The sequence below is a fragment of the Rhinolophus hipposideros genome, assembly GCF_964194185.1.
Source record: "Rhinolophus hipposideros genome assembly, chromosome: 7".
NCBI classification, from domain to species: Eukaryota; Metazoa; Chordata; class Mammalia; order Chiroptera; family Rhinolophidae; genus Rhinolophus; species Rhinolophus hipposideros.
In genome coordinates this window covers 50,357,355-50,380,521 of record NC_138053.1, presented here as the reverse complement: position 1 = coordinate 50,380,521, position 23,167 = coordinate 50,357,355, and the positions used below count along the sequence as shown (strand labels likewise).

The window sequence follows — 23,167 nt, the reverse complement described above, 5'->3', positions numbered from 1 at the left end:
TTCTGTTAATTCCTTCAAGTGAGTTCTTTATTTCAGTAATTGTGTTCTTTAGTTCTAACTGGTTGTTCATTATGATTTCTCTCCTTTATATCGTCTCTAAGCTCCTTAAACATTCTTATCATCAGTGTTCTGAACTCTGTCTCTGATAGATTGGTTACCTCTGTTTCATTTGGTTCCATTTCTGGAGGTTTCTTCCGTTCTTTTATTTGGGACATGTTTCTTTGTTTCCGCATTCTGGCTGACTCTCTGTGTTTGCTTTGATGTATTAGGTATAGATCCCCTAGAGTTCTTAGTTCTTGCTGGGTTATCTTACGTAGTATGTGTCCTTTATATTTGACTTGCACTACTTTGTTCTTCTCCTCTGCGTGTGCTCCAAAGGTGACTCTTGTGTTGTGTATATTGTCCTGTTAAAGAAGATCTTTAATTGTTTTTCGCGTGTGAGTAGGTGGGGTTAACTCCTAGGCTGACTAGTTGTGAGACTTGGCTCTGCCCACTGCAGGATGTTCTGCTGTGTGAGGGTTGACCACTTAAATGTGGTTTGGCCTCTATGGGCTCTTGTGCCTGTAGAGAATTCCCTTTGGGTGTGTCACTTGTAGGTCAAACCCAGTAGTATTTTGGTTTGGTCTGGAGTTGGCCTCTGGATATGTTGAATCTTGTGCCTCTTAAGCTGGGCCCTCCTCGTTTTTGTGTTCTCTGTTCCATCCTGGGATCCCCTGCGTCTCTGCAGCTGCGGATCCTGGCCGCGTCTCTTCCACCGCAGATGCGGGCCACATCCATGTGTATTTTTTTTTGATTGCTCCAAATTTTTATTCTGTTATCCTTTTCTGTAAGTACTAGGTTAGTTACTTAGTACATCCCAAATCTAGTCAATATAACTAAATTGTTGTGAATTACATTTACTTAGACATCTTCAAATTTGGTAGGTCTGCTGGTATTTATAATGCTGTACATGTGATATTTTCATCTAAATCATTTTTATAAATTTTAATAGCTTCATTCGTATATAATTCACATAAGCAGTTTACCCATTTAAAGTGTACAGTTCAGTGGGTTTTTTTGGTATGTTATATTATTAATGTAAAATAATTGTGGCAAAATATATATAAGGTAAAATGTATTTTATGGGAAGTGAACGTGAGGTTTTGAGTGGTAACCAACCAGCTGGAGAGTAGTGGAATCAGTAGATAACAAATCTACTGTTCTTTCTGTGGTATTCCTGAAACTAAATATTTAGGTTAATGTAATTCTTATAAGTAGAAGAGATAGCAGGTATTTAAGTTGTTTAGTTTTTTTTTAAAAAGCAGTAGTTTATCTTAAAACTTTGTTCCTGATTTCATACGAATTATCAATAACACTGTGAAACATAGGGAAATGATAAGCTTTTTGAGATGTTGATCTTTATATTTAGCCTATCATCTTGCTGGGGCACTGCAATAAAGAATTGCCCCATTCACATGGATGTAATTGGTTTGTATTTGAGCATTGTGCACTGAATACATATGTAGTCTTTTTCCCTCTAGGTGGCTCTCTGGGTCTTTATAGATATAGACTGTTGAGAAATGTGTTATTCCTACCTTTATTTTGCCTCTCTGATTTTCAGGGCTATGAATTTCATTTTAAATAATTACACTATGAAGCCCGTAAATCTATCACATCAGGCACTCAATACAAATTTGAAAAAGGAAATAAGAAAGCAAATTAGGACAAATCCTTATTTATTATATGCCCATAAACTTGGGGGAAAAGGGGAAGAGAGAGACAAGTGAACCTGTAATCACATTTCTCTGTGACGGGTCTAGTAAGTAAAGAAGGTTTATTAGATTTCTGTAATATAATTTATTTTCTGGATTATAACTGTATGTACTCATTGTGAGATAAATTTCTTGAACATAGGAGTAATAATTTATCTGTATCTTTAATGTTCCATAGAATACTTGACTTTGAAAAGGGAATAAAAATAATTACTTATATACTTATGATAGTGCTATTTTTACTAGAAGAAAAGACTTTCAGGATTTGCCACTTTATGTGCTTGTCAGTCCTCTTTTTGTCTCCCTAACCCTTTTACACTGAGATCCATGGTAACAATGGCATTTGCTTATAACTATATCAGAAGAACTCAGGACTGTCTGGGTATTTTTATCTTTCACCCTGACAGCTCTTCCTCCCTTAACATGCTTTCTTCCCTTGACATCTGTGAAAAGGTCCTTGGCTTTTCCTAGTCTTCCAGGAATCATTTCTTGTTGTTGTGGGTATCTCTGAAATATTGGTGTCTTAAATAGGCTTCAGTACTTGACTCTCTTCTCTTTCTCCATGAACAGTTTATTTATGTCCAAGTTGTATCTACCATTTATGCGCCAGGGGTTTCCACAGCCACGTCTCTAGCCCTTTCCTCTCTCGAGCTCCAAACCAAATCTTCAGCTGCCTGCTGTGGCAGGCCTAGAGTAGATATTCAGTAAACATTTGTGAAATGGATGTTTAGAACTTAACCCAGCATCTCCTTTATTCCCTAAACCAGCCTCTATCCTCTGTGTTCTCTAAACGGCTTCCCAGTATCCACGGTTGACTCGAGTGTCTTTGACTCATTCTCCTTTGCTTCGCTCCTTATGTGCTCCATAATCACCAGTTGCTATGCAGGCCCGGGAAGAGGACCGACTTGCATGCACCGGCCCATCCTCCAAACTTGCTTTGATTGCATTCCAGTCAGGCTTCTAATTTAAACCTAATCACAGTGCAGTGTAATTACAAGTTCACTTTTGTCTCTTCCTCCCTCCCCCCAAGTTTGTGGGCATATAATAAATAAATATCGGTTCTAATTTGCTCTATTGTTTCTTCTAAAATTTGTATTAAATTGAGTGGCTGATGTTATCTGTATTGATGCACTTCATAGTTTATGCATCTTAAAACATATGCTAATAGAGGATTTTTAAACCCTACTCATAAAAATAAATCCCAAGTTTTGAGTGATGAATCAGTATGGACAGACAGTTCACAGAAGCATTTCTTTGTAAATCCTTTAAAACTTGACCATACACAAAAGGGTAAGTGGTATACAGAGTGGAAGCCTGAAGTATCTTTAAGGACATAAACAGTGCTTGGTACATTAAATAATAAAATACATTTGATTATAATATGGCCAGTGGTATATAGTGTAGCCAACACAGAAATAAATAAGGTATTATTTTCTTTGATTTGTCCAAGGTAGTAAATTAATGTATTAAAGTCAGAATGTGTTTTGTTAGGTTAACCATTTTCTTGTAATGCTTCCATATCTTAATTAACTAATTAGGTACAGCAAAAGACATAGCTTTTTGCATTTGATTAAGTTCTTTAAATTATTTTTGGTTTGGCATAGGCATAATTATCTCTTCTGTATTAGGGATAAAGAGGACAAACCTGTGTTAAGAAAATATTTCAATACAATATTACGTGCCGGGTGGTGGCTGATGTTCTCCACCTTAGGAATCGTGACTGGACTCTAGTCCTTGTATCTCTGAGTAATGCTGAGATTGAAGAGCTGCTGGAAATGAGTGTGTAGATGACCACTTATCTTCTCTCACTTTTTGTGCCTCCGTAGGTACATGGACTATATCGCACAACAGGTGCTAGTTTTGAGAAGGCCCAACAAGAGTTTGCAACAGGTGTGATGTCCAACAAAACTGTCCAGACCGCAGCTGCAAATGCAGCTTCCACTGCAGCAACTAGTGCAGCTCAGAATGCTTTCAAGGGTAACCAAATTTAGAGGATCTGCAAAGAATACACTGTTACCTTTTGACTGTACTTTTTTCTCCAGTTACTGTACTCTATAAATATTTTTATGTTCAGAACACACAGTAAACACAGCATGTATATTTCCTAGTCACTTATGCATGGGCGAAAACCAGAAATATTTCCTTGTCTTTTTATTTACCTAAAATTTTCTTAATATCTTAGTGCCCCTTGCAGAAAAAAATGTTACATGCTAAATAAATATTCTCCATATTTTTTGGGGGATGAATGTTCAGCACATTATTTCAGTGGTGAGACACTGAAATTAATATGACACTTATGATTAGAAATGCATTTAGTATTAGCTGCAGTCATTCTTTCAAGAATCTTAGATACAAGGATTACACATTGGAGCAGTGAAGTGATGCTTCATTCCCTTTTCCTTATTTATATTGAAAAGAAATAGGCCATCAGGGACTTGGGGATTTTTTAATTGGCTTGCTATTTAGCAGTTTCAGTCACCAGTGAAGAGCCTGTGTGCATTTTGTAGTAGATAATGTAAATTTTATCTTTTTATTTTCTTTTTTCAGAGTAGTTGATATTTTGATATCAGTCTCTGATCTTGCATGGGCACCACATTTCTTAAACTAAAAGAATTAGTATTTTGGATTCTGCACTGCTTATGGTTGTAGATTTGGGGTGGTGTTTATAGAATCATAGAAATGATTTTCTCTAATAGTTTCTTTTAAATAAAACTTTATTGGGGTGCAATACAAGAATATAATACGCAGTGCATTATCCAAAAGAAAGGATAGAAAATTGATGGGATAGAATGTAGTGATAGTAATATCTTTTTTCTCTCAAATTTTCAGTATGTCTATCATAGTAAAATATTACTGTATGGAAACTGGTATATTCTTGTGGCTACTCTTTTTAATTGAACTGAGATTGTGTTTGGCAGCTCTTTTGGGAGGTGTGTGTGTGTAATTTTTAACAGAGGTATTAAAGTCTAGCCTAACTCCTTGTTCGAAAAGAACATACAGTATTTAAGGGATTTTTCTTTTAGCCTCTCGTCTCTAGTGGCATTAAAAATAAAAAGACCCTGGCATTTTACACATACTTGAATCCCTAACGCACCTCAGTCTTTTTAATTTTTGAGACATACTGAACACATTAAAATTTTTCAGCAATAGAAAAAATAACATTTATACCAAGCAAGAAAATAGACAGTTGAATGCATTAATTTTGAATATAATCACGTGACAATTGTTGCTATGTAGCACAGGAGTTCATTCTCCTAGTGTATTTGGGTTGAAAGTCGAATCATTTTTAATACTGGTTAAATGACTAGAAAGACATTTGTAAAGTACTGTTTTTGGAAGTCATTAGCTAATTTAAGATTATAGAATAATAGGTAGTGATTTATTCAACTTGATTTTAAGCAAGGATAGTCTATTGGATTATATTATTATTTGGGACTACAGATTCTTTAAAAAACACACAGATGGGCACAAATAGTTAAATCACTTTTATTTTTCTCCCCCAATCTGGAGTTTCGTGCTGGGGATGGGGTGGTAAGTTCTCACTACTTAGGAAAGAAGCCTGCGCGGTAGTGGTATTCAGCAACGTGGATCCATTCAGATGCTGTTTACATTTGATTTGTGTGGGACTTTATTGAAGTATATACTTGGAATATGTTTCTTTTATTTTGATGGAAATAGGATTCATAGTATGAATTTAAAGCTGTTTACGAATATTTCTGATTAGTGATAATCTCCACCTCCTTTCTCAATCAAATAAGCCAGTTCAAGTTTTTTCAGGATCTGTAATCTTACAGAAAATCTGTTTCATCAGTGTGCTGTATTAAGTGGATTTTAAAAACATTCAAAATATTAACCACAAAATACAACAAGAACACTTGTGTCCATCATTAATTTACATCTCAAGTCGTTTTTTTAAAAAGTAGAAATGAAAGATGTAGCGTAGAGACTTGAAAAACACTGAGATTCTTTCAGTAATAAGAATGATTTTCTCTATTCTGTAGAAACCCATAAAGGTAGGACGGTTAAATAACGAAGAATAATCACAAACAACAATACCTTTTTTGTGTAGATGGGGGAAAAATTATAAAATCCAGTTGTTTAGGTTAATACAAGCTTATGGGAGAAAATTGTTTTTAAAAAACATAAATGTGCATTAAAATGATAGCAGTGCTCACAGTTAAAGTATAGGGGTTTTAAATTCTTATATTTTCTATTCTCTTAGTAATTAGTCAATAGTCATGTTTTCACTCAGCAAAAGATTGGCATGTGTTAGTGTTTTATATTTAATGTTAACATTACCCAGGATCAGAATCATGAAATGGTCTGACACTGTAAGTATCCACGTCATTTTTCAGTTTGCAATACTAAGTTGGCTATTTTATTTCAGACTAAAGTTTGAACACTGGAATATCATTGCTCAGTGATTTGTAATTTGGAACTTGGCTTATTTATCTAGGGATGTTTGTATATTTTGTTAGTGAGTAATGCGGCGCTGCCATCATGGTGACTGTCATGGTACGATTCTCCATGGCACTGCCCTCTCTCTATCTGTCCCTCTACTGTTGCATGTTTTCAGTGGTTTGGAAGTTTTGTATATTTATTGTATTAACACAGAGTGTCAAAATAAAATGCTGTTTACTGGATGTTTGTTTGTATAACTTTAAATATTAGCACTTCAGAGGCAGAAATTGTGCTGAGGGTTTAATGTATATAGTCATTCCACATTTGATTAAAAAATAATCTGTGTATAATTCTATCATGTGCTAAACAAAATACACATATAAAAGACTTAGTTAAAAACTGTTAGCAGCATAAAATGACATTTTTTCTGTTGTGTTAGACCTTCATAGGTAGTGGGACATGAGCTGCATTCATACTACATATTTTGACCACTTTAAGGTCAAAATACAGACTGTCTAGAAGTTTGTGAGATCTTAAATTAAAAATGTGTTTTGTGGCTCAGATTTTTTCCTAGGAGGTTAAAATGGATGTTTTTGTATTAGTATTGTATTGATTTGATTGAACTTGTGTTTGTTCCCTAACCTCCTTACCTGTTGGTGGTTTATGTATTGATGGAAGTACCTATTTGTGTATTACTGGATTTTTCACTTGGTTATTTAAAGAGGATGTAAAAATATAATCTAAAATAATGTTCATAGTGAATCTTATTTTGAGAAATACATGTTATATTAAAATAGGAACAGCACTTTCAGTTTTCTGGGTGTTACCTTAAAAAAAGTGAGTTTGGATTGTCATTGGATATATCTGCTTCTATAAATCATATTGAGATAATGTATGGTTTGCATTTTAGAGGGAATTTATGTTAAATTTATTAGTTGTTGCTGTAAATTATTTGTAGTAGCATAATGCTTTTACTGTTATTGCTATATCGTTTTCTGAAAACACTGACATTAGCATTTAATTTTATCTTTATTGGTAAAATCTATGTTTAGACTGTTAATATACAGAATTTTTTACATTTTTGTGCACATTTTCCTTTTAGAATTACCATGGCTGTCAAACACCATTTCATTGTATCTCCTTCCATTTTTTTTTCTTAAGGAAAATGTTTAGAGGAATTTGTTGATTCCATGTGATTAAGACCTTTAGAGGTGAAATAAAAGTGGTTAATGTAGAAATAATTGAGGATGGTTAAGTGTAAAACACCTATTTGATAGATTTTCAAGTACCATAATATACATTTATTTAGGGTAGAATAATGTTTTAAAACATTAGAAATGGTTAAATATTACGGTTAAATATTAAGTATTTCCACTGGAATTAGGGTACATTTTGACAAAACAGCATGCTTTTTGTATGGATGGGTATCGTTAAACTTTTTGTTTAGGGCTTTATCACAGTATATAGATAGCTAGGAAGAAGTCTGTAGAAACTTTTTAAGCCAGGCATTGCCACTAATCTGCCCTCAATAAATAGATATCTTTAATATATAGATTCTAGGAAAATAGGGAAAGATTCTCCTCTAGTATTCTTAGCACTCTCCCTATGGGTTCCACATTTACAGTTTAACTTTGTGGTTTTGGTAGGACAAAGCTTAACAACATGTAGAATTTTCATTAGCACTGTTCATGTTTTCAAATTTCAAGGGACATGGGAACCACCATGTAGGAATGCAGTGAATGTTAAATTTTATGTTTATCCAAATCTTGATTTGTTTTTCAGCTCATATCTTTCTGAGTTTGGTGTGGCTGATGATGTAGCTAAAACCATCTTCCGACTAAAACCCATTTTTATCTTTTTGCCAACAGGGCCAGAAAATAGTTAATCCTGTTCTACCTAGTAATGTTAAATATAGTTGTAGAAGATTACTCTGAGTATTATCTTCTCTACATTTAAATAGTTCTAATTTATAGAATCATGGCATGAAGATTTTCTTTTTTTAACTCGTTAGTTGTTTTCAGCACTTAGATATAATCTTAGAATTCTCCAGAACTTTTAAAATATTTTGTGGGCCAGTGAGTCCCAAGATATATCATGATTGTGGTATTTGTTACTGTTGGAAGTTTTTAGTATTCTTCAGGTGTTTAGGGGCTAGGGAAAAAAAATCTCTGTCTTTTATCTGGTGATCACAGTGACTACAATATTATGGCACCTACTTATGTAAAAACTGAGCCCACTGGGCATACATATCCCTCTATTTTTTTTTTTTTCTAGCGTGAAAGTAATACAACCTTGTAGAACCATTTAAAAATGTTGGAACATTTAAAACATTTAAAAATGTGGAAAATGATAAATAATAAGAATAGTATGTAATTCTGTCATCTAGGGATATCACTGCTAATGTGTTATTGGATGTTTTCCATTCTTTTTCTAGGCATACATATAGAGTTAAAGGATAGAAACAATGTGGATTTTTAAAATCTTATTTCCCCCTTAGCATTATAATGACCTGGTAATTTAACTTTTAAAATTAACTTTTTATGAAATTAATACACTTCAGTATAAATTATAGGAAATGTTTATAAGCAAAAAAAGATAAAGTTGCTCATAATTTTGCACCCATAAGTAACTACTATTAAAATTTGATTCATATTTTTCTATTAATCTTCTAGGAAGACAACTGTTTTCCTAAAATTAAAAAATAAAAGGGGTGGCCAGATGGCTCAGTTGGTTAGAGCGTGAGCTCTGAACAGCAGGGTTGAGGGTTCGATTCCCACATGGGCTGCGCCCCCCACAACTAGATTGTAGACAACGAGCTGCCGCTGAGCTTCTGGAGGGGTGGCCAGATGGCTCAGTTGTTTAGAGCTGGAGCTCTTAACAACAAAGTTGCAGGTTCATTTCCTGCATGGGATGGTGGGCTGTGCCCCCTGCAACTAAAGATTGAAAAATGGCGACTGGACTTGGAGCTGAGCTGCGCCCTCCACAACTAGATTGAAGGACAATGACTTGGAGCTGATGGGCCCTGGAGAAACACACTGGTCCCCAATATTCCCCAATAAAAATTTTTAAAAGAAATTTAAAAAAAAGATTTCCCTCTACATGTAATAGATCCTTTATGGCTGTTTAGCTCTCACAAGCCTCATTTCTTTGGGCCCCTGAAGACCACATTGGTACTGGATGTCATTTAGCTCTAGTGGACTCATGTTTGGCTCATTCAATTTTTATCCTGAATGTAGATTTGTCCAGAACTATACTGTTCCAGAACTGGAACATATGGGTAGCGATATTCTGCCATGAGGAAGGAGTCACCAGGAAGTTAAACTGCAATGAGAATGAAGTAGATATGCAAAGACAAGTGGGATGGAAGGACATGGAAAATATCTTCAAAGCTTTCCATTCCCTGTATGGGGGCCTGGCTGCTCACCTATATTTCATCCTGTTATTCTTACTCTATTTTCTCCCGGAGCTACCTTGAGTTGGCTTCCTGTTAACTGTCAGCTGGAGAATTTTAACAAAGGTTCGTAATCTTTTTTCAATTTTGATGTAAATATATATATTGAACTTTTTTCATATTGTTAAATATATTTCTGTAACATTTAATAGCTGTATAGCTACCTTTTTATGCATGTATTATAAAATATTTTTCAAAGTCCTGTTATTTCTTCAGGCTCTGACTTTTAATTTTTTTGTTATAAATAATTTATTAAGGAATATATTGTTGCTAAATTTGGGTGCCCAGGCTTTTTTGTTTCCTTAGGACAAATTGTTGGGTCAAAGCATAAGCATACTGTTTAAGACCTGTGATGTGCATTGCCAAATTGCTCTCCAGAAAGTTCTATTTATGTCTCCATCAGCAGTGTACAAAAGGTTCACTTTATCCACACTCTACTACCATTGGATGTCCGTTTTCTAAAAAGTATTTGACAAATAATCAGGAGGTTTATTTTCTGGGCATTCTGGTTTCCCATAATGGGCTCGTCCAACATCACCTGTTTTTTTCTTTGTTTTTGTTTTGTTTTGCTAACTAGTAGTGACTGTGTATCCTGTATCTCAGAGAAATCGACTTCCTGAAAGCCCGAAGCTTGAAGATACTTAGTACAGGATGGAAAAAGAAATGGTGGCCATAGGTAGCCAACCATTGAGCTTCTCTAGGTAAAATTAGATTGGCTTTAACAACAGGTTTTGTTATTCGTCACAGTTTTTTTTAACAACTCTTTTTGAGATCAATTCTAAATGATAATCTGGCCAGACAGAAGATTCTTTTAATTTTCTCCTAGTAACTTAACGAAGACTTACTGTGTATCGGAGACTATACTGAATGCTTTGCATACATTGCTTAATTCTCACACAAAACCTGTGATGTAATTCTTATTGTCCCCATTGTTATAGAGCAGTATGATATTGTCACCAGTCACTCAGTGAGTGGTGGTGAAGGATGAGGGAGGGGCAACTATACCCAGGTTCCCTGACTCCTGCCAAGTGTGGGGCTGCTTCTGCCACATGCTGCCACCTTTCCAATTTTCTTTCTTTTCCATCCTTCCACATTTTCAGTAATTCATATCCATCTTTTAGGGACAATGGATCCTAGTAAGAAAGTCAACCAAGAACAACAACGTGTATCTTTGATGTCTCCAACCAAGGCCTTGCTTCCACAATGTGTGGGTGAGTCCCCTGCTGTTTGCTCTTCAGCAACGTTCACTTACCGAATGGTCTGGATTTTGTGTGTGTGTTTGGAGAAACTTTAGTTGAAGGTATATTCTTATTTATCAGGTTAACTATGAAGATTTGCCTCTTATGTAATCATAATAGCTGCTTATCCTGGATGAGAGATTACTTATAATAAGAAAATAACAAAAACTCAATCTGTCATTTGTTTTACCACAGTCATATACTTGATGAATTTTTAGTGTTTTTTTAGGATTCAGTGAGTTGCAACACATGGTATCATCTTCAAAAGTATGAAACATTACCAGGTTTTTCTCTGAAAGGGAGGAAAGATCAGTGTTTTCACCAGTTGTCATCTTATGATGTGTCTTGTTGGAGTTATACTTGGAAGTTATTCTGAGAGTTCTTTACTATGCAGAGAGGTTGGAAGGGTTTGTATTGGCCTTCTTCTCACCCTGTACCTTCTAGGTAGAAGGAAACTAGAGCTGTTTGAGAATGTAGACTTTGGTGTCAAACCTGTATTTGAGCCTTGGCTTTGCTACTTACTAACCTGGGACAAATTACTTAAATCAGTTAAGTTACCTAGTGACAGTTAATTTAACCTATAAAATGAGAATAGTAGTTTGTACTCATAGGGTTTTGATGAATAAATGAATTATATAAAGTGCTTAGCACAGTACCTGCAGATACAAAATACACAATAATTAAACGCTTATTGTCTGCCAGGGATATTGATGACTTTCAAATCTCTATCTCCATCCTGGTCTTTTCTCCACAGTCTAGTTTCAGCTGTGCACAGGACTTCCCCATTGGCAGCCCAAGCAGAACCTTCCCTCCTCCTGTCTCGGCTTCTCCTGGTTTTCTGATCTTGGCGGTGGCATTGCTTTCCACCCTGTGCCCAAGCAGAACACCTTGGAATCTCCTGGACTCTTTCCTCTCCTCCTTCCTAATCAGTCACCAAGCTCTCCATTCTTTTCCCCTAACGTCTAATTTCAATTTCTTCACTGTCACCTTCCTTAACTCAGGCTTTCTTTAGAGAATAGATTGTAATGGTTTCCACCAAACATAGGCACTTGGTTGGGACTGGTGGCTTGTAGGTGTTAGATTTTTCAGGCTATTTGGCTGTAAGAAGCCAAAGAGCTGCTACTATCTACATGTTTTTATGATTAATTTTTCTTTCCCATGTGGTTTTGCTACTTCCTCTTATTTCTTTATGCTCTTATCGACATCCTGTGTACCTAAACAAAATGAACAGTTTACTCCTTAAAGACTAATATTGCAGAATTGTCCCGGGGGAGGAGGAAGCTACGAGGAAGAAGATAGTAGTGGGGGCAGCAGGAGGATGGCCCCACCAAAGGACTTAACAGCTCAAAGCTGTTCTGAGATCAAGACAATTATTGGTTCTTGCTGCTTTGGAAGAGGAGACGAAAAGTTTGTTTTGATGCCCTTATTCTTTAGTGTTTGAGTTAAAAATTGTACTGAATATTTGGAAACTACTGAAATAACTCACTTAAAGGAAAGGTCCAGGATAGTCAAGACTGTTCCTAAGTGGTTCTTTGTTAAGGGAAGACTTGAAGGAGAGCTAGGAGTAAGTTGAATGCAGTCTGTTCCAGGAAGATCAGTCATGGAAAGTTCATCCAGTAGTGGAATTGCTAAGTGAAAACGAAGGAGGAAGTGGGAAGCACACGTGAGGGTTCCCCAGCCTATGCTGAAATTTAAAGCCAGGGTCTTTTCTCTTGTGGACTAACTTGAGAAAAAGTAGTAACAGCTACAAAAGCAACTGAAAAATTCTAATTTTGCTTGGATTACTTGCTTAGAAAAAATCTGGAAAGTTTTTCTTTAATGATTTCAATAATTTTGTCAGCTTTTAACTTTTATTTCTATTAGAAATCTGGCAGGTGTCAAGTATGTTTAGAAACCAAAGCAGAAATGTAGTTTCAGCTGTCAAGGTCCTAGATCAGGAAAAGAGCCATTTTTGTTTATTCTGTCATATAAGTGCTTTGTGGGATATGGAGAATCGAGTAAGAGTTTGTGAAAAGAGTTGTTAGTGTCATCTTTTGAGTTTATAAATTAGAATTCTCCTGGATGAAGCTTTTTATGGGCAGGATTGCCTTCAGGAAATGTGGATGTGAAACTGCTCCAGGATTGGCTTTTAATTTTGGTATTTTTGTTGGAAGAACCGAACATGCCCTTCAGTTGACTTTGTTCTTTGTCATTATTATACTTATTTCTTTATACATTTACATGTCTTTGTAAAGCCTTCCTAATGCTTTGAAGCATTTTCATATTTCTTAATTTTACTTTAAGATGTTTGTATAGTATTTGAGACGGTTTCTTTTTATAATTACATTGATGCTTCTCCAAAGAAGAAATATATACAGTACTTGAAGTTAAGCTAATCTAAGGTAGGGAAATATATGTTACTAGTAAATGGAATAGTTAAAATACCTGAATATCTTTTTCCTATCTTCAGTATTACAAAGAAGTTAGTGTTTAAAATTTGACTATAGATATTTCCTTCATCAAATTATATACATCATATTAAGACCAATATACTTAGACTTGAAAGAGTCAGAATGAGTTTGCAAAATCTGGTTTAATTCAGAACTGGGGAGAGGAACACATTGTGAAAATACATATGCACAGGAACCTAATCAATGCTAGACAAACAATGTATTAGTTTACAATACAATAACCACAAATTTGAAGGCTCAAATTGAGTCCATGAGGGGTAAATACAATTTATATTTGGCTCAAGTGGCTGTTGAATATCAAGGGGTGCTGAGTTCCTTCAAAGCATCTAATGACCCCCACCCAGCCCTGGAAGGAGTTTCACCACAGTCTCAGGAGAAATCCCAGTCGTGCCTTTAACTCTTTGGGCCCTTGGGAGTCATTGCTGCCCAAATACTGATGCAGGCGGGGGATTTCCAGTGGCCACATGTTATTGCACAGAGAGGTCTGTTCTAAGCCAGACTCTATGGCTAAGAAGGTGTGAGAGCAGCCCTTACATAGTGGTCTAGCATTAACACTGTCTATCAAAGCATGTTAAGAAATAGCTCCTTAGTGATTATGTACCATCTACTGGTTATCACACTAACAGAAAAGGCAATAGGGCAGCTTCACATTTCATATGAAAGACTAGCATTAACTGGGCCTGGCTTGCTGGCTTCACTTTCACATAAATCTAGTGATTTTAATTTAGACCCAGAAAAAATGATTTCATACCAGTCTTTTCTTCACATAGGCTTGTGTAGCATTAAACTTGTTATGGGTTAGTGACTCGGCCATGTAGGCGATAATGTTTAACTCTTCCTTTGCCAAAACAGAAACAATAATCCCTGTTCTGACTCCTGTCCAGTTTCAAAAAAAAAAAAAAAATCAGGAAAACCACACATACATACACCTTTGTTATTGCACATCTTTCACACAGATTTGTGTATGTATAATATATATATATATATATATATATATATTTTAAATATGCTACACATAAAAAAAGACTATGGCACTTTACAGAATACGTGTTTAACAAAGATCATTACACCACAGATGTTCGAAAACTATACAAAAACCCTTACACAATTAATGTAGCATTGTTGAATTAGCACACAGGTTTAAAGAATCCACAGAATCCAAGGCAAATATTTCTGCCTTCTTGGAGTTCATTGAGAAGCCCAGCCCATCACAAAACTTTAAGCACAAATGCAAGCAATAATAAATAAGACTTTTCTGGTAGTAGTAATGGTCCAGGTATATTAGATTGTTAGACTGAGGCAATTAGGTGATTGATAGAAATTTATTAGAAAAATAGGTGTGGGTCAACAATCAGTCTAATTATTTTTAACGTTTCCTTCTAACATACTCGTATTCCTCCTATTCAGTGGTTTTTAACAGCTCTGTGGTTTGGGCTAGACTAGCGTGGTTTTGGATGTGCCCTTCATTCCAGCCAAGCCTCAGTAAGTGCAGGCAGGTGCTCTGAGCTTGGCCTCGCTCTTTTTTGCATTAACTTTCTACTCTGTGCTTTCGGAATGAAGCTTTTGCTGCAGCTCACTCACCAGTTGTAGCAATTTCATTTTACTTCAGTCTCCTTTCAGCATCACCATCAATAACTAGAAAAGCTGAGTCCGGTGATTAGCTCCTTTTTTTTTTTTTTTTTAAATGCACAGAATGGCCTTCTGCTGCTGTTAGAGTTGGAAATATAGCTGACTACAGCATGGTTACCAAACTGTGGGAAAAGGTTTACCACAAGTGCCGAGATTCTGGCAAGTTCTCCCAGTGAACATCTGAGTGAGCCAGAGCTGGCTTGGAGACCTGTGTCCCTGGAATGAGGAAACAGTGAGGTTTCCTTTGGCAGTCAAGGCACAACCCCAATCCGAGGAGAAAAGCATGTGATCTCTGGGCCAGGACTGGTGCTACTGGGGAGCAGAATGAATTAGTCTCCACTAGCAGGATTTTGTACTTTGATTCTCATGATCGTATAGGTCCTTATTCTTTCCTTAATCTTGGAGAGACAGTTCAGTTGATTCAGCTTACCCTGGATTGCAGCCTAGAATGAGTTCCACAACAGGCTTCCCACTGTCCCTGCTGACCCTTTGGGTGAGCTAAGCAAAGACAGTTTTCTTGCTATGCCCTTTGCACACTCCTGTCCCCCTAAGTATATACTCTGGTGTGCTCTGCAACTGAGACAACTTGAAAGAGCTAGGAGGAAACAAAACACCAACCCTAACACCTCGTTCTGAGGCAGAGATGCTCACAGGTCTGCAACCTTGTGGCAGAAACACATCGCAGAACAGCTGCAAGTCTGGCTCACAGTCTCTTTTGTTACCAGAGTAATGCCACTTTTATGGTTTAGCTCATTATCCTTCATTGAGCTTTGGGGGAAATGCACTGTGACTGAACTTATCAACTACACCTCAGTGCTTCTGTACTGGTGTCAGGTTCCATCTCCTGTAATTGGTACGGTGGCCCTCACGTGCAGTCACTTTGCTCAGCTAGGTGTTGCCTCTTGTCATTGGTCCTGTTAAGGCTCAGGGCTGTGGAATGTGGCTTTGGAAGGCAAAGGCTAGTTCTTCACTTCACTCAAAACGACAAAATCCGAGGTGGGCTGTTTCACAAGGTTATACAAGGAAGAAAATGGCATTAATGTCTCTTCCAAATTAAAGGAGGCAGATAAGGTTTTTCCCCTCTTCAATTTCTTCCTGTACTTTGTCACTGGAGGTGGCGATTTCTGCTTGTGCAGAGAAGATGGCACAGATGAAGGTGAGGACTGTTCCGCCGATGGCAGTGTAAAAGGCCCAGCCCAGGGAGCAGTCTCCAGGTTTGTAGGCCGACGCATAGTGTCCACAGTAGGCAATGGCCTTCTGGCAGCCCCAGCCAGCAGGGTAGAGTATCAAACCGAGAATAAGGAACAGGCCTGCAAGGGCAGAAGAGAAAAGCGGTGAAAACACCCATGGCTCCACCTTGTAACGTGAGTAACTGGACAGATCTGTTGTAATTGTTACTTGATTTGCCTGCTTTGGGCTCTGGCATCCGTCCTGCAGTGGCAAGTGGTAGGGACCATTTTATGCCACTAATCTGGCCTGATCAAGAAATGTCATCACTTTATTAGAAATATTTTTAGCCTCTTTCGTACATGTTGGGATTGTACCCACTAATAGTTTCTCATTTAGAAAAGCAAGTTAACTTGTTTTTGAGGTGAGCGTTTCCCTTCCAGTATAAGGCAGAGGCCGGCAAACAAAGGCCAAGTAACCACGTGAGTGTGGCCTTGGTTTTGGAAATAGTTTTACTGGAACACCTCTATATATGCCCATTAGTTTATGGGCCTATGGCTGCTTTCGTGCTGGAACAGTAGAGTATTAGTTGCAGAACCTATGGCCTGCCAAATCTGAAGTATTTCCCATGTGGCCCTTTGGAGGAAAAGTTAGCCAACCCTGATTTAAGGGAATTCACACAGCATCATTTGATGTCTCCCGGATTAAATGCAACAGACCAGATCTTAACCTGATGTCAGTGCTTCAAATAAACCCCCAGGAGTCTGATGGCGTTCAACAACAACGAGCTGCACGCTTGGGACAGAGATTGCTATATGTGCATGTACATTTAGAAACAAATAACGTTTGCGAACTTCGTAAGAATTTTTCGTCTGAATGCTATTAGGTGCACTCGGCCTTGAGTAGACACTAATAAGCTGTTTCCCTTTTGCTGACCCTACTACCCTGTGATACTAAACGTCCACTTTTTCTATTCCTTACAGCTTTACTGTCCACTGTGTAATTGAGAGTTATTTTTCCTGCTAGCCTGGTGGTTAGGAGCTACTCCAGGTCCACGACTAAGGCAAGTGAAGCACAAAATGTAAGGGGACAGCCACTTTTAGGTGTCTTCCCTGTGCTGGTGGGAAGCTGAGTGTACGTGCGTTGCCTGCGTCACCATACTCCTGGTTACAGTCACACAGCAAAGGTGCTAATAAGGAAGTCTGGCACCTGAAATGACAAAGGGAACAGGACCCTCAAATCCTACCCAACGAAACTTTCTTTGTAGAAAAGATGCTGCCAGAAGATGGCTTCATTCTATGTGGCAGGAAACAAAAGTGGTTTTCTCTCCAGTATGACACCTAATTAATCAAGATTGCTAATTCAGAACCAAAACATCCTGTTTTTAGATATCATGGAATAGCAGTTCTGTCCTCCAATTCATCTTGGCTCAGTTCTTTTTTCCTGTCTTCATTGAAATTCTCTGAGGTTACCACACCAAAGCTTCCCAGTCATTTAAAGCAACTTCCTCACACAAAGAACATAACTGAATTTGTGGTAGTGTCAGGTGTTAAGGAAGATCAGGGACAGCATTTGAAACCACAGATCACACCTTTCATAGAGCTGTCTTCAGCCTGTGATGGCATCTTCTCACAAAGCATGGCAGTTTACCGCTAGGGTGGGTTCCTGGGGCTGATTGTCCCTACTTCCCAAATTAATCTCGTTGTATGCTGAAAGCCTTGGGGTACTTTCTAGCAGGGGTGGAACAGAGGGAATTTGTGCACATACTCATTTTCTGAAGAAGGGTGCTTCACCAAAGCAGCTTTGTAATCTGGCAACCCTGTATTTCTCCAGCCGTTGGAGTGCTGGGATGTGTAGCTGGAGAGATGCAGTCCACTGTTGGGAAGCGTAAATGAAAGGAGCTGCAGACTGAGGCATCTTGGAGAGATGCTGTTAGAAATGGCTGGTAGCATAGAGTGAATTCCCCAAGGATAAGGCAGCCAGTGGAGAATATGTTGGTACTCTGGAATATGCAAGGTCTTGAAGGAGCAATCTTGGTTTGGGTGTCTGGGGTCAATTCAAAGGCTAGAAATCACGTAGCCAAAAAGCCCCTATTGTCTAGTGTGAGCTACAACACAAACCAGCACGATAACAGACCACAGCAAAGACTCACTAAATTAAGAGGTGGGTCAGTTAGTTAAGAGTTCAGAATTGGAAGTAAGATAGAGGTTTGAATGCAAGTTCTGCCATCTAGGAGCTGGGTGACCTTAGAAAAGTCTTTTAACCTCAGTATGATTCCTCACCTGTAAAATGGGCTCCAGTTTAACTCCTAAGGTGGTTGTGAGTACTGAAGGCTGTAAAGAGTACTTTCTGCATCCATAACAATAACAGCAGCAACAACAACAAAACTGGAACACAGAGTGGCACCTGGCAATAGGTTAAAGCCTTTTGCAGACCCCGACCATATGTAAGCACAAGTAGTTTAAAGTTTACCAGTTATGAATAAGCAGGTCAGCTTATTTTTGAGGGTATAATTTGAAAAGTGTAATAATTGGGGGAGAGAGGAGGACCCTGGCTACAATTAGATACCCTTGAAAGAATAAACTATCTCCATCTTACTCATCTGGGGAGATCTAAACATTATTGAGCTAATTTTTTCATATTTCCAAGGCCTATGATAAATCCTAATTAATCCCCACCTTGTTTCTTAGGAAACTTCACCCGAGGTACATGGAACTTTGTAGTTTCTTCCTCAGGTCCTATGTTGCTGCCCTGGGCATCTTGAGGCACTAACCCTGGGACTTCTGGAAGGACTCAGAGGGACCCTGGTGTGTAGCCACTGCTGCCAAGCTCTAGCACAGGCCTGAGGTAAGGGAGCATGAGCTGCTCGTCCCGTTACGAGACCAGTGTTCGTATTTGAATTGTGGCTCCACTTAAATGTTAATTGCACACAGTTTATATTCCATGGTTTAAAGAAGCCCAATAATTGAAATTAATGCATTTTAATATGGTAAGGACAGAAAACATGGTGTTTGTTGTCACATAGCCGCTCTGCTACGCTATGCCGGGCTCACAAAATTCCTTAATTTGGCTGTCTCCCATCCTTTTGGGAAGTAGGCAGATCTAAATTAATTAATTAAATAATACAATCCCTATTTTACTATCAGTTTTCACAGCCAGGAACACTCACTCCAGTACGCTGCCCTAGCTGTCTGTAGGTGTTCCGTTTTAAAGTCCCTAGCTCTGTTAAAGTTCCCGAAGTGCTTTAGGCCATCTTAAAATCTAGTGGCTGCTACTGGCCAATCACTTTGTGAATGACAGGAGTGAGACTTATCAAACAAAAGTTCCATGCTTCGGAGTTTGTCAAAAGCCTCAGCTTGAATATTCATAAGTGCACAGGGATTCCATGTGGGAGGGTGACAGAAAGCGGGCTGTAGTCCTTCTCTAAGCCCCAGTGTGTGTGATGTGTGCCGAAACCACACACTCCCTGACCGTGCAGCTGGCCTAGACAAACCCAAGAGTCTCTTATCCGAACTCTCATTGGGTCGGGGAGGAAGTAGCCACTGTCTGTCCTGTGCTGGCTGTGGACCTCTCCTTCTGCCACTCAACAGAGCTGTCATTAGCATGGGTAATGCCATGAAAATGCAAGACTTGTGTCTGAGAGAAAGAAAAGAGTAGGCCTTCAGGTAAACAAGATATAAAGTCACATTTGTCATCTTTCCAGGTGCTTAGAAAAAGGCGCTTCTATCAGAGGAGTTCCAGACAGTGTAGTGCTTCCCGTGGCCTGTCAGAGGCCACACTTGGGCCTCACCTGCTCTTAGGGCCCAGTACAACTTCTGAGCAGTGGTTCCTGGGCCCCAGTAAGTATCCCTGATTGACGCACAAACATCATCCAAACAGATTCTTTTGTTTCCTAGTAAAATTATTGAGAAAAAGTCATCAAGGTTTCCCATGTTACTCTCAGAGTAAAAGCCAGATTCCTTTCTCTGGCCTTCAAGGCCCCGTGAGATTCAGCTCCTTATTACCCATCTGCGCCCATCTCTGCCTTTTACACCCTGTTCTCTCCGCTCCAGCCACATGGCTCATCCCTGCACACAGCAGGCGTCTGTTCCTCTCCCCTGCGGCGCTCTCCACGTGGTCTGCAAATGCCACCTTCTCAGTGTGGTCTTTCAGTCCAATCTATTTAAAATTTCTACCACCTATTTCTACCACCTATTCCTCCCTACTTGCTCTCCCCGTTCCTTGCTTTATTATGTCTTCTTAAAACTTATTACATAAAATATATTCTTTAAGTCACATGAAACTATCCATATTTGACCATTGTTTTACCTACACAAATGGTCATTTCATATGGTTCACTCTACTAATTTTACTTAGTTATTTTGATGGTTTATCCATCTCCATCCTAGACTCTAAGCTCCATGATGGCAGGGATTTTTGAGTATTTGGTTTACTGCTATAAAGCTAGTGTTCAGAATAGTGCCTGGCACTTAGTAGGCACTTGATAATACTGTGTTAAATGTCAGTGCAATTTGTTTTGTAATAAAATATTTCTAAGCCGTAGTACCCTGGGGAAAAACAGTAAAATAACTTGGACAGATACCAGTCAATAAGAATGAAACGTGCCATCAGGAAATAGAGACTGTTGGTTGGCTGACTTATCCTGCCACACTGCCCTGTTCTAGGCCTGTAAATCCCAGGATTTAGAAACTTGTACCCCAAATGCCAGATGGGCTTGGTGACACCAGCTAAGGAGACAGTTAAAGTCCATGACGTCTTAAACGAGCAAATCAGACAGCAGGCAAGAGAATACGGTGAGATACACCAAGTCTGCTGCAAACTGGGCATGGTTTTCCTGGTCCTTAATGTGGAGCACACCCAAGGAGTATTAAGTTGGTTGTGGGTTATGTCCAGAGGCCAAATGGGAGGTGAGTTGTGCTCTGGATTGAGTTTCACAGAAGAGCGGAGCCAGAAAATAGTCTGATCTCCCTCTGCAGCTATTAAAAAGGCAGTTCCTGAAGTTAGGCCAGCTTGCAGTGCTCTCGGGGGCCTTCTGTCACCTTTCCTTAATGCATTGTTTTGGGGTTTGTGTGTTTGTGGAGGGCAATGGAGAAACTAAAGGACTAGGCCAGGAGGCATTTGCTTTCCTTCTGACTGACGCCTCTCCCCGGTGCCTGGCTGAGCAGCGGCAGGCCCAGCTGGGAGGAGAAGGAAAAGCAGAAAATGATACTGGCCAGTAACTAAGGAAAACAGCTACCACTGAAAGAAACCACAGTAACTCTGAGGACTGGTCACTGCTGCCTTGACTTGATAGGATGGTACCATTTTTCACAACCTCAAAAGAGATCCTCATTCTTCTGTCCTCTCTTCTCTTTTGCTAACAGCCTACCGGTTCACTGTACCACGAGGATGAGAAGATGTCAGCATGAGGTCACCTGGGGGATGACTCAACCTTATCTGGGGAGGATAAAAAGTAAATGAAGAAAAACTGATCGTTAGTCACTTGGACTACCCTACACATGCCACCACAGCTGGGAGACAGCCCTGACCACTTCACAGAGTCACTTGGACTACCCTACACATGCCACCACAGCTGGGAGACAGCCCTGACCACTTCACAGAGGCCTGTCACCCTCGGCTGGGCACGGGCTGTGGCAGTGCAACACCGACCACGCCCCTCTGCTATTTTAGTAGTATTTTCCCCTACCTGGAATGAGCTTTCAGAAACAACCCTGGATTCCCAGCAGTTCTTACTGTACAGGGATTTTCAGAACCAATATGGGCAATCTAAACATGTGGTTTGGGTTTAACGCAGATAATTAGATTCCATGAGCTGTGTCTCATCACTGCTTTTCCAGTGCCAAAAACATAGAAGGTGCTAAAATAAATAAATAAAAGAATGAAACACACCAGGAAAAGTAAAGTCAGAGTCTTCCTGCTTTCTGATCAACATTCAGCACCAACTGTGATTAGACCAGCCACGAAATTATAGGTCTTAGGTAACTGTCTTGCTACTGCCCTGGAATCAAACAGTGTGCTGTGAACTACAAGTTTTAATCAGATCCCTTAGGTGGGAAGAAAACCTTCTCCATAATCCAGCCAAGCCCCCAATTTTGGAAAGATGAGGCATTGCTAAATACATTAAATATATTTTACTTGGTCTGAAGATGACCACCTCAAGCTTTAAGATTATGGGATGCTAGGAATGGGGGAGCCGAATCTGAACCACAGCGCTTCAGTTGGTGAAGAAAGTGGGCAAAGGCTCCATGGCTATTTCACAGACTTTCCCTGGTTTTAGTGCCTCATCCTTCCCTCCAACTCAGTCACACAACCGCCACACTTTCAAAACCTGCTGGCCAAGAGACTCAAGGTTTGTTTTTTTGTGGGGACAGAAGAAGGCCATTGTTCTTGGCCTAAAAAGTGGAAGGACAAAAGGCCGGCTCCTTTATGCAGAATAACAAGCACATTTCTAGTTCCTCTTCACACAGACTTCTAGACTAAACAGCAAAGACTAGACCTCAGCTTGCAAAGGCAATTTACTAAGGACAGGAAGGAAACAAGACCATCTGTTACTGGTACCGGCAACCTGTGGCGAAGCCCCCAGGAGGGACATGACACTTAGCCTCCATGGGACCATAATCAAGAAGCTCATTGTAAAGCTATGAAATACCCTGTCCCTGGAGAGTGAGCTCACAGCCGACAGGCGATAGGCTTAGTATCTGGTAAAGCTATGAAATACCCTCTCCCTGGAGAGTGAGCTCACAGCCGACAGGCGATAGGCTTAGTATCTGGTAAACTCGGGTTCCACCAGGGGATCCCTGAGGAGCGTCCACTGAGGGTGCTCATCCTGGTGCAGCACAGTAACGGGTGGAGGAGTAGGATGCTGTAGGGTTTCATAGGCTTTAAATACTTTCAGGCCAGTGATAGTCAAGGAATTTTGTCATCCTACACATACCACTGTTCCCTAAACACCACCACTCTCACCCGTGCTGACTGCTTGGGCACTCATCCACCTGGAAATACCCCCTCATCCCAGTTCAAATGTCACCTCTATGCAAAACGTGTCACACTTCCTGCCGGAATGTTGTGTGTGTGTGCTCC

General features: G+C 39.1%; 2 protein-coding genes and 1 long non-coding RNA gene across 8 annotated transcripts in view; 2 read left to right on the top strand and 1 right to left on the bottom strand.

Annotated features, from left to right (window-relative positions):
* The window catches only part of SCAMP1 (secretory carrier membrane protein 1), an 89,855-nt gene extending 83,461 nt beyond the window's left edge, over positions 1-6,394 (top strand). The window contains exon 9 of the mRNA XM_081054077.1: positions 3,578-6,394. Coding sequence (XP_080910203.1) covers positions 3,578-3,742 — 165 coding nt within the window. The 3' untranslated portion in view covers positions 3,743-6,394. The remainder of the gene's footprint in view (positions 1-3,577) is intronic.
* A 3,053-nt stretch (positions 6,395-9,447) lies between these two features.
* On the top strand, positions 9,448-21,980 carry LOC308500030. 2 transcript variants are annotated; one of them, XR_013993669.1, is made up of 7 exons: positions 9,448-9,669; positions 10,181-10,304; positions 10,725-10,814; positions 17,071-17,150; positions 18,778-18,934; positions 19,791-19,926; positions 21,451-21,980. It is a non-coding gene; the product is annotated as an uncharacterized lncRNA (long non-coding RNA). The 2 variants fall into 2 exon arrangements; XR_013993670.1 differs by lacking the exons at positions 9,448-9,669; positions 10,181-10,304; positions 10,725-10,814 and having other exon boundaries at positions 15,869-17,150.
* Positions 14,331-23,167, bottom strand: part of LHFPL2 (LHFPL tetraspan subfamily member 2) — a 145,265-nt gene continuing 136,428 nt past the window's right edge. For 3 of the 5 annotated variants that reach the window (XM_081054078.1, XM_081054079.1, XM_081054080.1), the window contains one exon: positions 14,331-16,230. In XM_081054078.1, the coding sequence (XP_080910204.1) occupies positions 15,974-16,230 (257 nt within the window). In that variant the 3' untranslated portion in view covers positions 14,331-15,973. The remainder of the gene's footprint in view (positions 16,231-23,167) is intronic. The other 2 variants (XM_081054082.1, XM_081054081.1) reach the window with 1 other exon arrangement.